This window comes from Lagopus leucura, unplaced genomic scaffold (genome assembly GCF_019238085.1).
Source record: "Lagopus leucura isolate 7727_CA_CO unplaced genomic scaffold, USGS_WTPT01 Super-Scaffold_100157, whole genome shotgun sequence".
In the NCBI taxonomy this organism is placed as follows: Eukaryota; Metazoa; Chordata; class Aves; order Galliformes; family Phasianidae; genus Lagopus; species Lagopus leucura.
The window spans coordinates 14,126,674-14,145,720 of NW_024962334.1; the positions used below are offsets into that span (position 1 = coordinate 14,126,674).

At 40.7% G+C, this 19,047-nt stretch overlaps 1 protein-coding gene across 2 annotated transcripts in view; it reads right to left on the minus strand.

Annotated features, from left to right (window-relative positions):
- The window catches only part of RARB (retinoic acid receptor beta), a 188,812-nt gene extending 170,250 nt beyond the window's left edge, over positions 1–18,562 (minus strand). The window contains exon 1 of one of the 2 annotated variants that reach the window (XM_042889139.1): positions 18,088–18,562. In XM_042889139.1, the coding sequence (XP_042745073.1) occupies positions 18,088–18,265 (178 nt within the window). In that variant the 5' untranslated portion in view covers positions 18,266–18,562. The remainder of the gene's footprint in view (positions 1–18,087) is intronic. The other variant, XM_042889140.1, reaches the window with a different exon arrangement.
- Positions 18,563–19,047: the final 485 nt, after the last annotated feature.

Sequence of the window (19,047 nt, forward strand, 5' to 3'; positions counted from 1 at the left end):
CTATCGGACCCTTTATCAACACATGAATGGGCAGCGAATAATCCATGAACAGAGTGCACTGAAACTATCCACGCAACTCTTAACTGGTATTTTTTGTTGGACATGTCACATCACATTGTTTCTGACACGTCACATCTGTGTCTGAGTCACAGTGCAACCTGGTGAAAGAACAAAGCCCAGCACAGTGCGGCAGGACACACTGGTAAGGTGGAAAACACTCTGCTGACTGACTGCTCAGCAGTAATTTGGATGTAGCTAATTCCTTCCAAAACACAAGAACAAAGTTCACAGAAGGTTAAAGTGCATAGGCAGAGTTTAATAATCTATTAACGTAATAACCTGTCTTACACAACGATGCAATCAGCTGGTAGGATTTGCCAGAAAGACTTCACTTTGCAAACAGTACTTGCAGCAATGCCTGGTTCACTGCACTACCTGTGCACATAGGGAAGGGCAGTGTTTCTGCAATAAGAATGATCCAACGCATGAGCTGAGCAGCTACTTCTAAGGTAGAAAACAAAGCAGCAGCCAAATCACATTATCAACTCTGTAATTTTTGTTGCTGAAAAATATGTATTAGGGTTGAATGCAGGCAGGCTGGGAGAGAGATCCTGATTTCAGAGTAGCATTGAACAGCAGCATGATCAACTCATTAAGTCAACAGTGCCTTCTACCTCCTGTTCTCTTGATGAATGGCCATTGGTTTTATTGGATTTTGCTTATTTCTTGCACACAGCAAGTCTGGTCTTTGTTTTAACTTAAAACCAAATTTTCACACAGCCATCTTGCTGGCACCAGGGAGAGAGCGAACAGACTTCTTGCTTCTACAGACACACAGGCAAAGTCTTCTCCAGCTGCCTGTTCTTTAGCATGGTGGCCTATGCTGGGACAACAAGCACCTTGTTCTCCTGGAGAGTGAGCTGGGACCTCTGGGAGCTCCAAGAGAGAGCTTCATAAAGAGCAGATCTGTGTTACAGCACTAACAGGGACTCTAACATTAAGGACGGTGTGATTTGTGATGATGATCTTAACCTAACACCACTTAAAGAAATAAATTAGTTACCGTCTTTCAGAGCCATTCATATTTTGCCCAAATAAGGCTTCAAGAAAGTTACAACTGGAATTCTTTTGGCTTGGGGTACTGCTTTTGCTGCCTAAATAAGCCCATAGAGCACTTAACCAGTGAAAGAATAATGACGCCAGCAAAATGCTCCTAGTGTTATACCAACATTTGCATGCTTTGGATCAGTACAGCAAAAACATAATGAATGAACGAAACAAGCTATAGGAGTAAACCCCACCATTTTGCTGCAATAACAGAGCCTCACTAGGTGCTCATGTGAATACAGTGTTGTAGTCATACATCACTGACATAGGTATGCAAGCAGAAGCAGAACATTTGGTAAAGACCTTAGAAGAGATTTATAGAGGGAAAACGATAAAAAAAAAAAATAAATAAATAAAATAAAATAAAATAAAATAAAATAAAATAAAATAAAGGTTGATGGCTAAATCCTGAGAGGGCTGTGATCATACTGCTCAGTCCAGTAGTTACATGATAATACAAAAGAACAAGAAAACAAGCAAAAGGAGGCCAAATTTCACTTGACCTTATCAAGAAATGTTCTTTGCTTTTGCTGAGGTTTCCCGGTGACTGGGGAGGTTTTGTTGGGTTTTGTTGTTGCTGCTTAAAACAGTACATGTGCAGCTTTGCAGCAATAAAAATAGGGTCCCTAAAGGGATTCACTTATCCAACAATGCATACTTGCGAATACAGAGACACTCAGGCTCTAACCTTACAGTCTACTTGTCTTGCACCTGTGAGAAGAATGCACTTAAAACTACTCTAGAAAGCACAAGCCACATACTAAGTCCTGCTTTGGAAATCTCTGTTTCATAGCTAATACTCTCTCCAACCCTACTTTGGTCTCACTGAGTGTCCAGCATGGTCCTCGTGCCACATACCCTGGTCTACTGCGGCAGTTCCTGGAACTGACACAACCTGTGCTGAGTATCCTGCAGTATCACCACCATGATTCAAAGGCATGAGCAAATTCATCCAATTCCCTTGCACTCTAAAGTAAATCCTGCACTTGAAACAACTCCTGGGAGAAGGACTGTTTGCCATAGGATCTTGCAGACCAAATAAAATCAATGGGTTGATAAAGAAAATGGAAGGGCTTAATTTTTGAAAGAGTGTTTTTTAAACATATTTATCTCAGTGCATGTGACTGAAACCTGAAGGTGCATCAAGATGACAATAGAAAAATCCTTAAAACTGCAAATTTTGGCACCATGTTTTCATAAGATCCCTTCCACCATCTCCAAGAATTATGTGACAGGCACTCTGGCTGAGAGATTTACAACCTTCTATTCAAGCCCCCCAATCATCAATCTAAAGAATCAATTCCTGCTACTTCCAAACAGTAATGCAACCAAGACATGCCAAATACACATCTTTAAAAATACAATCACAAAGTCAGTGTTCAGAAGGTATCTCCGTTACATAGTTACGAAACCAGGAAGCCACATCCATCTTTACCAGCGTTTTGTCTTTGCTGATGCTGTTTTGAAACAACACAAGGACTGCGAGATGATTTTCTTACTGAGTAGCACCATACTTTGAGTAATACATTACTAGTGGGACTCCCCTGATGATGTATTACACTAATGCATCATTAGGATGATGTTTTGCACTGATGATATATTACAGTGCAACATAATGAGAGCAATAGCTCACTGGGTGCATAATCCTGCCAGGAGCTGTGCGCCTGCAGCTCTCTGACTTCATTTGCAGTTCGGGGTGTCCAAGGCTGAGATGGATTAGATCCTCAGATACATGCAGCATAAAGGATAGCATGGTCAGAGAAACACCAACACACAGGTGAGTGCTGTTAATTACAGGATACAACGTACGGTACAGCATGCTAATAGCAAGATTCACTTTGGCACTGCGTTTTTACACCCATGCAAAATATCTTCAGACTAGGAGGAGCTGCTGCAGGGAGGGCTGCTGAGGTCACTTATCTTTCTGCCTGCTGCAGCAGCTATCCTAGGAGGCTGTTTTGTAGCTTGCAGCTATGATAAAAATATTTGGCTTAAGTTTTCCAAGCCAAATGTCTGTTCCAAGGAGGGTGAAGCTGGGGGAAGAGGTTGGCCCTTTGCTTTTTGTCAGTAACTTCAGTGAAATCAGTTTCATTCAGCTGTTTCTATGAAACAGACCCAGAAAAAAAACATGTAGTTTTGCCACAAAGGAAAAATTCTAGCGAGTTTTTTTCCGACCTTTTTTGAAAAACAGAGTTCTCTGATCTGTGTGAAATTTGAAAAGATCTCTGCACTGTGATCAGCATCACTGACAAGCCGGCAACATTTTAAGATTTGTGAACCATTCACTGTAAAACCATATAGGATGTTCAAAGAGAGGGTAAACTGATATATAAACAAGGAACAAACAAGCCCACTTGCTTAACAGAAGAATTTCTCCTTGATTCTCTTGCAAAACCATTCATATCTTCAACTGAACCACAATTTCATTGTTATTTAATTTTCATTTCAGTAACTTCGGGGTCCTTGACCAAGGGTCCTTGCACGTGCGTGCACACGCACACACAAATATCAGATATCCTGCCTGCAATTTCCAGATCTGTGGATTTATTCAGTTCCGAGAAACAGCAGTATTTTAGACAACTGCCGAATGTGCTCTGCAGGTTTGGCTCCCAGGTTCTCCTCAGTAAAAACCATCGACGATGAACAGCCCAGACTCTCTGGGGAACGTAAGCTTCTCTGCTCACAAATTCAGAAAAAAAACTTGGCTTTCATAACTTTCTCCTGACAACTGTAATTGAGAAACCACAGGATATTTGATGAATCAGAGTGAGTACAGCCATCCTAACTATCTAAATGATGAGTTAATATATTTGATCTTTTTCTTTATGTGCAGCCTTTCAGATTGCCTGAGCTACAGAGCTCTGCCTTGTGGCTGCTATCTCCCGCCAGTTAACAAGCAGGTTGAGAATGGAGATCTGATCTGCTCAGTTCTCTTCTTTCACCCAATTCTGTGCCGCATTTCCACCAGCAAAGAAAAGCACAGTTTTAGAAGACTATTTCTCATCAGCCTCCCAGCTTTGGTTAGCCTCCAACGCATACTGGAATAAATGAATTTATATGAACAAGATTATGCAAGATGAGCATCATAATGCCTTGGAGAGTAGCATGAGCCCATTCACTGGGGCAGAGGGATGAGAAGGCGGCACGCTCTGCATGACCAATGCAGCAAGAAGGGGATAGCAGAGCCCACACAAAGGAAACAGCTATGCTGTCCCAGAGCCTGGGGCTGGCAGTGAAAACTCAGCCCTTAAGGAAGCTGAAAAAAAATAGAAAAGAAAAAAAAAGACCAGAATGGATTCATGCACTTCCTCCACAATGCGCCCATGTAGGGGCCAACCGCATTCTGGTCATAAATTCTCTGGCACAGGAGCATTATACCAACTGAAAGGAATGTCCTTCCATCTGTGTATTTCCCCTAAGGCGCTCACTTGATAATGAAACCAGTTAAGGTCTTTGGGTTCACAATGTTATTATAGTCGGATAATATTTTGTTTGCAGCAGAGCCTGAAGAACTCCTAAGTAGCATATTACAGGCACTATACACCTGTTAAGTCATGGCGTTTCTTCTGTAAGTGGACAAATCTGTTTTAGCCATCTCCAGAGATTTTCCGCTCACAGTTAATTATGAAGCGCTGACTGTACTCATTTCCTGATCTTAAAGGGAATCTATAACAAATTTATGCCACAGGTGAAGCCTGCTCCCTCCGTCCCTCAGAAATACCAGCAATTCTCCTAGAGGCACTGACTGCTTTCCTTCACCCCTCTCCCCTGCTCTCTTGGTGCTTGTGCTCCAACAAAAAACAGGCTTAGAAAATTGGAAAAAAAGTGCATGCTTCTGACCAGCTGACCAAGCTCAATGTTTTAGAAAACAAGTTATTAAAAGCACATTTGAACATGCACACACACAAACAAAATGGCACAGGCAGCCCGTCAAAGGCATTCTGAAGAGACCCGTGGTGGACATCTGCAGAATGGACCTCATTTGCTGCAGCCCCAGATGCTCTGCAGTCAGTGATGCCCACGGGAAGAGCAATCTAGCACAGCAGTGGGGTTTTATTCACTCTGTGCATGCATGCATTGCAACAAGTGTCCATGTGCTTCCAACAATGTGAGGAATAATTTTGTTTAAAGTGATCAATGGGCTCAGGAAGAAGTTTGCCCTTTGTTTAGTTCTAAACTCGTGAAATCCACGTTCATCCGAAGATAAATATCATACACAGTTTTGATCAAAATCATAATTGTGCCCTGTACAGTACAAGATATTCTGAAATGAGGTAAGGTAAGATAAGCATTCTGGGGAAAAAGATAAGGAAAAGTAGTCCATCCTAAGAAAAAAGGGCACTTTGTTCTGACAGAAACCATTCTTCACGCTTCTTCTAACAGGCTAATGTCTGATCCCAGGCACAGATTCTTGGACACAAGTCTCCCTGGCCTCAGAGATATATGGTAGGTCAGTGGTTCCCAACTTCCTGGACCAACAGACAATTGGCGAGGATCAGCATTTTTCTCAAAGAGTCACACATGCTCACCATCAACCTTTTGATCAGAAACTTGTTAAACTTGATGTGACTCAGCAAGACTGGCTGTGTCTTGCTCCCTGCTGCCCTTGGAGGGCCTCAGTTGGCACCACCTCAGATAACTTAGGAGATTAATTCAGTAACCAGCACACACATTTACAAGCTCTTTTACATGAAGGCGAAAGCTACTTCCTGTGTAATCATCAAGGCTCAGTCTCCTTCCCTGCCTGACCTCCCCTCCTCCTAGCTATCAAGAATGAGCTTTACCTTCCTAGAAAAGGCTTCTGCATCCATCTCATCAAAGATATCATCTTACTGAAGGTGCTATCCTTCTACATTGAAGATAAACATGAAGCAAATCCTCTAGTACTGAAACAGGGAGCAGAGATATCTTCTGCAATTTTACATACAGTTATACGTAGGCTTTTGCTTTGGAGGAAAGCAGAGAAACACCACAGAAATCAATTAAAAAAGACAGACAAGGGGGACAGATGGACTTAGACCTGAAGTTATCAGTATAAAAAACAGACTTTGAATGCTGAATTCCTTGTGTGTATATTATTGTATAGCTCTTCGCCTACCTCAAACGAGAGATGTGTCTGCAAAGTGCATTTTTTTTCCAAAAGAAGAAACCTGCTAGACCCCAAGATGTGTTCACAGAATCTAACCAGACATTAATACCAGAGACACTAATATCAGGGAGTCACTGCAGAAGCAGAACATCAGGAGAACAATTTTAACAACATTGTTTAGACCTTCTTAAACATTCTGTTCCAAAAGAAAGAGTCTACCTAGCACGGACACGCATTTCTTATCTTTTCCTTGCTTTCATATTGGAAACTTCTGTGGAGACAGTGGAGACTTCTGGGCATCGAAGGAAGTTTCATGGCCCAGAAGAGACTAAAAGTGGAGTAGTAAGCAACAACTCAGGGAGAAAAGAAATGCACATATCTCACACTGTAAGTGCAAACAGTCTTCCTCTGTACATCTGACGACCTCCGCAAATTTTGGGTTGTCCACTGTACATTTTCATCACTGTTAGAAACATAACAACACATCTGTAGAGTGCTTCACAATTTCGACAGAAGTTTGGCAGAAGCCCCTTTTAAACTGCCATCAAGAGAGACTTTTCCTATATTTGCACTGTTGATTGATTGCTCTATTTAGACTTCTACCTTTGCTACAGAACACTAGAACTATGTACTGGATGGCAAGTTGAAAATTATTTGGTTATTGAAAAAAAGGTGAAATCGAGGTATTTCCCATAGAATATTTCAGTACTTGTGGAGTTCAACAAAATGGCACATTTTTGTGACTTATGGTATACGTTTTAATTTACTTTCCCAAATACAGCAATGATTCACGTTTTTTACTGTAAATAAATACGATTACCTATTTGCAAAATCAAAGATACTGCAGTATGTTTCCATCAGGTTTTGTCCAAGTAACTACATATTAAAATGGCAGACATCCCTTCAAATAACATCCTGGCAGAGCTTGCTTCTTCTGCAAGTAATAAAAGTGGAGGAGAGCAAATCGTGCTCCAAGATGTTTGGCTACAGCAGTATGAGACAGTTGATGTGTTCCAAATGTCTGTCAGATTACTTAGCAAAACCAACCACTGTTAATCAATAGTGAAATCTTTTTCTTTGTGGTTTAGCTATATTTCTGTTTTTGTTAAACAGAAGAAAATTGCCAATTAGGTGGACTCTGCTAGACCGTGCAGCTAGGGAAACATACTGTCAAACTGACTGGCTTAGTTAAGAGTTAAGAGGACACAGTTCAATTGCAGTTCAATTACAATATGTAATCGATCACTGACTGCCCATGTGGGTTTTGTGAAGCAAGTTGCAGCACCTTACTCCTGCTCTTTACAAAAATCACGCCAGCCTCCACAGTTTGCCCTGGTTTTATGCATTCAATCACTTCTTTAAAAAGCACAAAGACCAGATTTGCATTCTAGGATGTGGGCCTTCCTTCACCTCAATCGCTTGGCTCAGAAGTCGCATCCTTTTTCCTTACTCTTCATGCGTCTGTCCTATTTCTTTATTCCAAACTACTTGGAACAGAGATCGTATCTCCCTCTTTGTTTGGAAACTCTCTAGCAGTTTGTGTACTGCAGCAGTATAATAAATAAAAAGTAATAAAAATGTTAGGAAAGTCCTTAGAAAAGTCCATGTTATTTTTACAATTACTCATGCTGTCGCTATTTAAGAAACAATGCCAGGAAGATCTAGAAGGGGACTTAAAACAGTTTCTGCAAGAATATGCAATCAAAATGATGATGTTACCAACAGCAAAATGCTTTGCAAGGTGTACAGCTTCTCATGCTGCTTTTTCAAGTACTTCTAACAGATGTTCAATTTCAAGTGGTCTGCAGATACCAATAGGCTTATAGTTCTGCATGAATCGGAGCAGCAGATGTGCCCTGCATTATGTTTTGCTATTCCCTTTATGAATTGATATGTCACCTCATGGGTTTATAGCTAGTTAATTTTGCAATGACATCACTATTTCTGTACTTGTAATGATTCTCACAGGATTTAATTTCTCGAATAACAGAACTCTTGATCCTTGAATTGCTATGTGAAAACAATATATAATAAACAGGTTTGTTTACATGATACAGTTCTATTTCCCACCAAATGTCTTCACCAATAGCTTTTAGGTAATGCTGGTATGCAGGTGAATTCTTCCAAAGACAGCTGATTCACAATACGGCCTCGTTTCAGGACGGCAGACAACTGTGCATCTCTCTGCAGGATAATTACAAGCAAGCATGTACTGCTCACTGGTTGGAAGAAATAAGGTTAAAAAAGGCAGTAAGCACAGAATCAGCAGGGATTCCCTCTAGCTCTGCTTGTGGTACCCAAATGAAATTACACTACACAGAAAACCGCACAGTATTTTCTACTGACTGTGATAGGGCAGCACTTGACCTAGACAGGTTCAAGTAGTGGGCCCAGGTGAACCTCATGAGGTTCAACAAATCCAGGTGCAAGGTCCTGCACCTAGGTCAAGGCAACTTCTACTATCAGAACAAGCTGGGGAGTGTAAGGATTGAGCACAGCCCTGATGAAAAGAAGTTGGGAGTACTGGTGGATGGCAAGCTAGACATGAGCCAGCAATGTACCCTCACAGCCCAGAAAGCCAACTGTATCCTGGGCTGCTTCAAAAGAAGCATGGACAGCAAGTTAAGGGAGATAATTCTGCCCTTCTACTCTGCACAGGTGAGGCTTCACCTGGAGTACTGTGTCCAGACATGGAGTCCTCAGTACAGTAGAGATGTGGACCTCTTGGAGCACTTCCAGAAAAAAGCCACAAAAATGATCCAGGAGATGGAAAACCTTCCCTATGAGGACAGGCTGAGGGAGCTGGGGCTGTTCAGTCTGGACAAGAGAAAGCTCCAGGGAGACCTGAAACCAGCCTTTCAGAATCTAAAGGGAGGCTATAAGAAAGAAGAGGACAGGCTCTTTGGCAGGATCTGCTGCAATAGGACAGTGGAAAATAGTTTCAAACTATTCAATATAAGGAAGAAGTTTTTAAAAATAAGGAGATTAGGCACTAGAAGAGGTGGAAGCCTCTTCCCTGGCTGAAGACATTCAAGGTCAGGCTGGATGAAGCTCTGAGCAACCTGATCTAGCTGTAAGCGTCCATGTTCATTGCACGTGAGTTCTACTAGATGCCCTTCCAACTCCAAAAGATTCTGTGATTCGTTTGGCTTTGGCACTTTCAATCTTCAATCAAAAGAGAGCCAAGCCTTTTCTCCCTCAAATACAGCTGTGGAGGGGGAGCCAATTCTTGTGTAGAACCTTGTGGTAGCACCTGCGGGCTGTGCAGACCAGATGGCAGGACTTCACCTTCCTCTCCTGGAGTGTGTAGGATTGTTACAGAACATTCCTCCTCTTATTTCTAAATACACAGTGGAAAATGTGAAGCAGTAGTTTGAAACGTTGTATCTGTATTTCTTGCAGTTTAGACTTCTTTAAAAAAAAGTCAGTAAAAGCATTACTGCAAATTCTAGGATAAATTTAAACACAAGAAACTGAGGAAAGTTTCATGCTGAGTTTAATGCTGAGGTCAAATCTAAACCTGACTGACCTTCAGCATTGAAGAAGAGCACACAAGCCCTACCTGGAGGTCCACTCCTATTGTTTGCATACATTAATTGCTTTCTATCTAAATTTAAATTGTAAGTAAACATGTTGTATAGCAGCGGGCTGCACATGGAGTCCATAAACATCTCAAACTAATTCCAGGTGCTGGAGTGTACTTCCCAAAGCCATGGAATAAAATAAGTGCTCCAGATCACCTTCTCCCTGCAGCACTGAATGAAGTTCTTCCTCCCTTCAAGTCGTAATTCCATCACCTCAGTTGAAGAACTCAGTTCTTCTCCTGTAAGAACTCCCAGCCAGGACTTTCAGTTTCTCCTCCCAGGTGGCTGGACTTCCTCAGAGGCTCTGCTGAGAAGCAAGCGCCACTACAAATGAGGCCGTGAAAGCCACGGGCACGTTTCTTTGGCAAACTTTCTCCAGCAGTACAAATACTTATAGAGCACAAATGCCAGGTCTGCAGCCAGCATACCCTGCTCTTTCAAAACACAAACTCCTCACCAAAACATGTTCCCCGCTGACTGCACATTTCCCCCACAGGAGCATGTCAAAGAACACGCAATGTCAGACATGAGGTATGTTGCTCAATGTACTACACCACCAAGGTGCTCGCACACAACTACAAACCCAGAGGAGTGACCAGGAGGCTAGCCATTGAAAATATCTGGCCTGTTATACTCAGGCTATGGTCACTTTATAAAAATGCATTACCTAGACAAAACAGTCAAGTATCTTAAGAAACGCACGTTTGAGTTTTCTGAATATTTCTCACATTTACTCTGACATTTCCTCTGAACACATGCAGTATTTTGAAAGGAAAGGACTTTTCTGTTAAGGCCAGTCCTTCCTGTTTCTTGGTTTATCCCAATTCTAAGTCTGCACGTGATTAAAACTGTTGCTCTGATTTCAAACATGTGGTAAAGGAGAACCTAACAATTTTATGAGACATAGTTACTTTTGTAGAGGGTGAGTTTGCCTTGGGGAATTTGCTCTGACTAGATTTATCACAAGTTTTTTGAACCAGATAATTTTGTTTGATAGCACATCTGGCAGCATCATAAAATCTTGACGTCCCAAGCTATTACACAGGAATTACTTTTGTAAATCATTTATGAATATTACTGATGTAGGCCTATTCTGGGCAGTAAGAAAGGAAACAGTGTGCTGAAGGACAAAGGAAGGGAACAAGGATTCCTATCCTTTCAGGATTCAACAGATATGGTGGTATTTATCATTTTAAATGGGAAACGTGGTGTTATTGATACATCTGAAAGATCTACATAAAACAAGTTGTTCCCAATATTCCCTAAACAGGCAAGAAGGAAAAAAAACTCTAGACATGGAAAACGTCTCTCCTGATGGAAAACTGCCCCAATCTTAAATAGATCTCTCAAATTAAATGCCACATGTTGCTAAAAGTATAACAAACATGAAATAGCATCCCAAAAATGAGTAAAAGAGGAATATCTGTATCAAGGCCAGCACTAAAAAAAGTGATTTACAAGAAGTCCACAGGAACATGTCTTTTGGACACGGCAGTATAACTGAATGGAAGCCCTCCATGTAATTAAAATAATATGACTGAATTTTCTTAAACGGTCATTGCCAAACATACACCTCTGAACAGAAACCTGGCAAAAAGTGACCTTATATTCACTGTTAACATGGCAAACTATCACACGATGAGCAATTTCAGAAGATTACACCTATCGATTTGGACTGGAAATACAACACGCACGCTCCAAACTTACGGCTCTTACACTGCCAAACCTAAAGTTTGGCATTACACTCCTTCTGAGAGACCAATCACGTATTCCATACGTACAGATCCATAACGAACATGCAGTCATGGGTGGAGAGTGTAAATCCCATGTGAAATGGGAGAGAGGGAGCAGGCCCTGCTATGCAAAGTCCCCCAGCGTGCCCAGGCCGTGAGGACTGGAACGAGCCCTCTGCTGCTGCTCACTAGTTCCCCAGCCCTGGGAGTGACTGGGTGTTATTTTTGTTGGGCAACAGCAAAGGAAAAAGGTCATTAGCAATACTCCACAGAAACATATTTCCAACCTTAGGTAAGACAGCATTTTGTTGGGGAATTTCCTTGCTCCGGGGCCCATAATAAGGGAAGGAGCATTTCTCTGACAGGTCCTATTCAACTTCCAAATGCTAGGCTCTTTCAGACCGCAGCAAATCTGCAAGAGATGCACAGAGCAATTACGAAGCACATGCCAGAGTTACATGATCCGCTCCCTGTGTGAGTGCAGGGAGGTAGACAACCTCGAAATTCAGTTTCCTCTCAGGAAGCAAATTCCTGCCTTTACACATCCAGAACTGATTTATTTCAGATGTGCACGCTGCCTACTAAAACCCAAAGAGGAGGGCATCCACACGGTGCCCAGGATTCACCTAGACAGGGCAGCATTACAGAATGTTACACACTGCCTGAATGCAGCGATGCTCCCATTCATTTCTGAAAGTGGCAGGACTACAGAAAGAAGTTCTAACAAACCTAACAAAACCTAACCTAACAAAAGACAAATACATTTAAATTGTTGACAACTTCAGATTAACTGCAATCAGAAAACGACAATGTAATATAGCTTTATTGATCAAAGCAGTATGGATGCTTTAGTGCTACAGAAAGCTACCAACCAGAAGAAAACAAAAGCCAGCAATAAAATAAACTGAAGATCTGAAAAGCAATGACCGTTTCTAAGATCATGAATGATATCTGCAGGGGATCATCGAGACGTTTCTCCTCAGATTTGCCAGCATGAGGCAACCCTGGCTGTAGCTAAGAAATCCGATATTCATATTCTGTGTATCTCTCTCTCTCAGAATGCAAACACATGTTCTCTCCTTTCAATAAAGATGTGCAACACATGTACTGAACAAGTAAAGAAGCCCTTAAAGTCAATCTCTTAATTGCAGATGTGTAAACTGTGCGCGCCTCAATAAAGAGATAGGACTGGGAAGGGGAATTGAAAAAAAGAAATGGCCGCATGAAACTTAGAAGACTTGAAAAAGCTTCAGCGGTGTAATCAAGCAAGAGAAGTTCTTTAAAAAGTTAGTTCATGTATTTTTTCTAATTCAACTATTATTATTTTAGAGTTCAAAAGAGTATTCTTTCTTTTTTTAAAGTGCAGGTGGCACTTGCCTCCGTAACTGCCAAATGAAGAAAATCCATCAAGTCTTAACCATACTCCAACCTCCAACAGAAATGTTCCCCATTTGTTGAAGTAAAGTGAGATGTGGGAGTTCTTGACCTTCTAAACAATTAAGGGAAACAGAGACATTCTTGTTTTTATTAGAGAGACAGTAAACTATTTGAAAATAATTTGAATAGCTGGAGAATTAGTGTATTTGCCTGCTCATGAGTAGTGCAGATAGTTTAGAGTTCTCTTGGGGGCAACACATCGTAATGAATATCTGCTATTCATATTTAATGCAATCTGCCAAAGAGTGCTTTTGGGAGGACTTTCTGTGTCAATATAATGATTAACAACAGAACTGGAAAAGCAAATGAATTCCTACAATGGGTGGGGCTGGCAAAAATATCCTGCAATACTACACCAGCAACACTGGATTTAACTGTACTTTTAATAATACCAGTGGAAAATCCATCTCCCAGATAAAAAAAAACCAACAAGCAATCTTTAAGTTGGAGTTCACATGGTAAATAACAAACAGTAATGGAAGGAAAAACAATGGTTAAAACCACAGTCTATCTAGCCTGAGTATGTCTGAAATGCCTCAGATGAAATACTGGCTATTAAATATATATAAAAATGTAAATAGCATTATCCAAAGAGTAACACCATTATTAGCTCTTTGTCTACCTCTTCCAGATTCTCAGGTGACCTTACTCTCCACACATACCTACACACATACGTAAAAATCTTAGATAAAACAGAACAAAAAGCCCTTTACTCTTTACGATATACTTTTAAAGCACCCTAGACTGTAAAGTATGGAAAAGCCTGTTTAAAATACAAGTGACCTTAGTACTGATCTTTTTTCTTGACATCCCAGCAGCCCTCTAAATAACACATTCAGATTTTTAAAAATTATTTTTTAATACTATCTGGATGAAGCAATCTTACTCAGTTTATATAAATTCCAGGACATTCTTGTACCATGCTCACTGCCCTTCCAAGTTACTCCTATTTTTCCCTGGCAATAGATGGTGGCAGAATATGGAGGTCTCAAAGGCTCCCACCAGCAGCCTAAGGACCAAGGCTTGCTCCCACTGAATGCCACAGGCTATAAGCATCACCCAAGGATTCTTATAGGAATGCAGGAAGCAGGATGCACAATCCAAGCAGAAAGGGAACCATTGCCAGCCAAAGTGTTTTATTATTTAGTGGCTCCCCCAGTGCTTGCTGTCCAGGCTCTACTTTAATTTCATTCAGGATACTCTTGGGGATTATGTAAGTCACAGTAGTAGCTCAGATTAATCTTTTTCCTCTCCATGCCAAGGCCTCCAACTCACACCAATTGGCTTTAAGCAGCCTGATGCTCAAGCTCACGCTGAGACAGATAGGTGTCTGAGTGAGCAACTAATTTCCTCCCAAATCCAGTCCTCCTTGTAGCTCCCAGACTGCTTTGGCCTGTGTTAGGCTTCAACTCGGTTAAACCAGCACAATCTGACCATTTTGGCAAAGGAACATTACAGCCACAGATCGTACAAGACACTGTACCAGTGGACAGAAAAGCTTCATCTTCTCTATGCTGCAATTTCACCTGTAAAATTTCAACACTGCTGCATGCTCTGCAGCCCCATTAGCCATAACATAAAGACAGTATTCTCTGCCTTGGTTTTCAAATGAGGAGATAGACCACACCTGTCTGCACAGCTTCTACATACCTTCCTTCTCAAATTGTGGGTGGTCCTTCACTTGGTGAAGGAGTCTTTTTTAAGGGATTTCTTTTTTTTCTTTTTTTTCTCATTTTGTTTTTGTATACTTAGTCTTTTTTCTGAAGATCAGAAGTTGTGCTTACACCCACAGTATGTTTTATGAAGAAGGTAAGCTCTTCCTAAGCTGATATTGGCAACAGCATTACCAGTGCTCACTCTCATGATGACAGGAGGGGGCACTTCTTCCAGGAACAAGAGAGAACTGCCTGCGTGCGTCAACCTCCGCGTGACCTCCGCTCACCTGAACCTCAGTGGAGCAGCTTTTACTTTAATAAGACGTTGTGCTACAATCCTTGACAAAATTTATCTATTTCCCCCTCCCCCAAGAATTTCACTAATGTTTTCTCATTTTCCTGTTGCAAGCAGGCAAAGCCCATGGAGTGCAGTTCCTGGAATCCAGCAGCAATCTAAACAGGACAGGCTGTAGCATCATCCAGAAAGCACAGGGAAGTCTCACCTTCATCTTTCCTTTTTGCCAGGCTTTGATCCAGCTCTAGAGAGAATATCCCCAGACAACACCTACAGGGGTTTTTAAAGAATTCAGGTCCAAGCATTACACAATCCACTCGATGAAGCAGGAAACAGCATTTCTAAATGCAAGCTAAGCAATAATTTTCCAAAACAATCTTTGCAATTTTTTTTTTTTTAAATACACAAGAGATTCTTCATTATTATTGCAACTACAGAAGCCTGCATGCCATCTGATCTCAATAGTTAAAACATCAGCTTTGTGCTGTATGGGGCAAGTACAGTGCTAGGTAAATCAATCAGACTTACAGAAGTAACGATCTTGACCGTGGTCTCTTTTACTCATTCAGTGCTAATGCACAGTTCATGTATGCATAAAAGTGACATTTTTTCATCTTATGACCTCTTTAGCACCGTGACCAACCCTCTAATTATTAAGTATTTTGCACTATGTATCTCAGTATAAAAACAGAAGTCATGTCATAGGTCACAGAAGCAACAGCGTTATTAACATCAATGAAACTAAATCACTGTCTCAAACTATTCCTCTAAAGAGGAAGAGTGCTCACAAAATCAACGCATCTAAAATGTTGCTTTCTGCTCAGTGAAACTGGAGGCAGCTACTCCAACTCTAGACTAAGCTAACCTTGCATTAAGTCATCTGATATAACCAAGCCTGAAATAAAGACAAACTAAAATAGAACAGAATAATAATATGAAGGTTTAAATGGCTGTAACTTAAAAGAACTGTTAAGCTGCACTGCTCTAAAAGATATTAGAAAGATCTTTATAGCATTCCTGGTACATAATATCATTTCTGTTGGATTTAGCATGAATGGAAAGAGTATGAAAAATAAAAAGTACAACAGCTTAAAGCATATACAGTGTGTATGTTTGGCCAAATTTTGATTTTTTCTACCCTTTCAAGCAAAAGCTATATTTCCCCACTATCCAGTATAAGTTCAATCACACTGACCTCTGACTATGAAGTAGCTTCATGGTAAAATGACAAAATCATCCTCAACGTGTCCACAATGAAAACAACCGAAAAGCCCAAAATGTAATCCAAAGCTCAACTTTCTTGCTTCTAAGTTCCCATAATTGGTCTCTATAATTCTAGTGGTAGCAACCCTAAAGTTTAAAATTAGAAGTCGAAAGGTTTAGAAACAAAAGAGATTGTCATTCCCAAAGGTAAGCAAATAGAGTAACACCGGCAGAAAAGTCACCATGCAGAGGGCTGAGATGAAATTCTAATTCAAGTCACCCTTCCCAGCATCAGGAAATTTTAGTTCACATACACAAACATATTGCCTCTAATTATGCGCACCAGCTGCCAGACTTTCATGCTCAGTCAATGCAAACCAGTGCTGCAAAGCACCTCTACACAAGCACTGCCCGGAAGATGCTAGTACTGGGAGACAAAGATACAGGCCCAGAAACTTTAGAATTAGCCTATCATTTTGCATAACTACAGAAATTCTTACTTAATACGACTTTTTTCAAAGTCTGAACACTAATTCTTTTATTTCCCATTAGTAACTCACCTGCCACTCAGTCTTAATTCCAGGTAAACAACTGATGGAAAAGAAAACCCAGCATTTTTGATTATAAACACTTGGCATTTACAAACACATCTCAAATAAAGGTTTCCATTAACTTACATTTTATATCTGAAAAAGGTGAGTTCTAGTAATATCAGGAGATAAATTCATATTATACTATTTTGAAAAGTAACTAAGATAATGTCTGGAAGGATTGGGAAGTCAGTTATTTGTAGATCTTTTATCTGAAGATGTTTTCTTTTTCACCTCCAACAAAAAATACACTTGGCACAATAAAACAGGGCAAATAAAGGCCAGATCAGATTTCCCCTATTCACACATGTGAATGCATAAAAATTGCCTGCATCAGCTGGAAAAAAAAAGCTACAAAAGACTTCAGTTAAGACTGCCCAGTTTTCAGCTATGTGTATGCGAGTCACAAAGCCAGAATTAATATCAGACAGCAGAAAACCCCACCGCTTTACCCTTCAGAAGCTTCTTCTTCACTGTGGCTATCTATTCATGTTTGGAGCTCTACGTTTGTGTGCTTTCTCCTGTATTTGGACTACAGCTCAAGTCTCTTTCACCTTTAGCAGAAAGTGCAGTTCTGCAAATTTGCTGTTCAAGACCTTTCTGAGCAATCACAGTAATGTATTTAGACAAACATCTTCACAACTGACCTGCAAAGCTGTATGCGCTTTAGATTTCCTCACCATTTAGTCATTCACTACAAAGATCTCTAGAAAAGTACCTTGTCTATGTGATGCTACTTGAAGAGTTTATATAATTGGGACAACTGTGTTTGGAACCACTTAAAGATAAATAAAACTTAGTCCAAGCAAGAAAAAAGTTACTCAAAGTGATAAAAAAAAAAACAAAAACTTGCCCAGCTAACACACTCAGCAGCACTGAAAATTTGAGAGTGGTGCACTGAAATGCAACTGCAGACTGAAGCATTAACTCTGCAGCCATGGCTACAGATGCTGGCTGTCTGTTGGGCTGCCACAGAACAAGTTTCGCAAGAACAGATCTTCACAAGCTGTCCAGGAAGGAAGTAGGTACTAACTAAACAAAAACATAAGCAGTAGTAATTATAGTGCCACTGAGAATTCTGTACTGAAGAATCATTGTTAATCAATACGCAATGGCTAATTGTGTGGAGTTTCCATAAACACGAGTTTCTGCAGCTAAGGTGGTAATATAAGATATGTCAAAATCCATAGTAGGTTTTATCACCCTCGGTTTCCAATGCTCTGGTATGTCATACAGTTGCATGTTAATTTCTACAAAAACAAGATTAAGTGAAGAAGATATTTCAGAAGAAACGAACACTCTTTGCCCGAATAAAATAAATGAAACGTGGGCAGAATGAACTGGCCTTCGCTAAAGGAAAAGGGGTCAGTAAAAGCCATAATACCAAGACTTACTTGCAGGTGATGGGGTGCTGCATCCGCTCGTTGGTGGGTGACTCTGGAGTCCATGAAGGGAAGGCAGCGACAGCCCGCCGATGACCGGAGGAAAAAGTAACGGGTATGGAGCTGCTGGGTAGTGAGTCATATGTCCATTCACTGCTGGCACTGGACATGTGCGGCTGCTGGTTGTCATGTTAATAGCTCACAGTGTATAAATAATATGTTGCATCACTCCAGGCCAGCAAGCAGATACTTGAACTTGTGAATGGAGAGGGCTGTCAAGCCTGCAGGTGCAGCTTGAGCTGGACTGTGTGATGATGAAGAGGTAATTCACTAGATCAGTCCCGTCCTATATTTCATTGCTGCTTCCTACTGTTCTCTTTTCCAGACATTCTTGCTCTGAAGACTGTGGACAGAAAGTTGTCTTAGTCCGTGTTTCAGACCACAATTCAGTTGTTCATTCAAATGTTTTTCTGTGAGGATAGTCGCTCTCTACAGATGCATATTGATAGAGTCTGTAGGAAGAAGAGAACAATATATTGATGATAACATGTATTTTAAATATTTATGCACAGAATACTCTCTAACCTCCAACTCTGCTACTACAAATAGGTAACTGATTATCTATTTGTTAGTGTCCTGTAAGATTAGCTTCATGGTTACCTGGGGCTAAAATTCTTATTTTATTGAAGCTAATAGCAGAACATCCATTAACTTGATTTCTCTATCCAATGTTTTACATCAGAAGCTATTTCTGTACAGACAGAATCTTCTTTTGGAAGCAGCCAGTTTCAAAACTTATGCACAAATAAATACCTGAAATATTGATACTAGAGGAGAAAAACAGCTTCTGAAAAATTTCTCATGTACACAGAAGCTTTCAGTTTCCCTCTTACACAATGAATTACACTGAGGAAGCTCTGTGCTCCGCTTCAATCTCTTCAGGTCTCAGTTCTAGCACAGGAAACTGTTTCT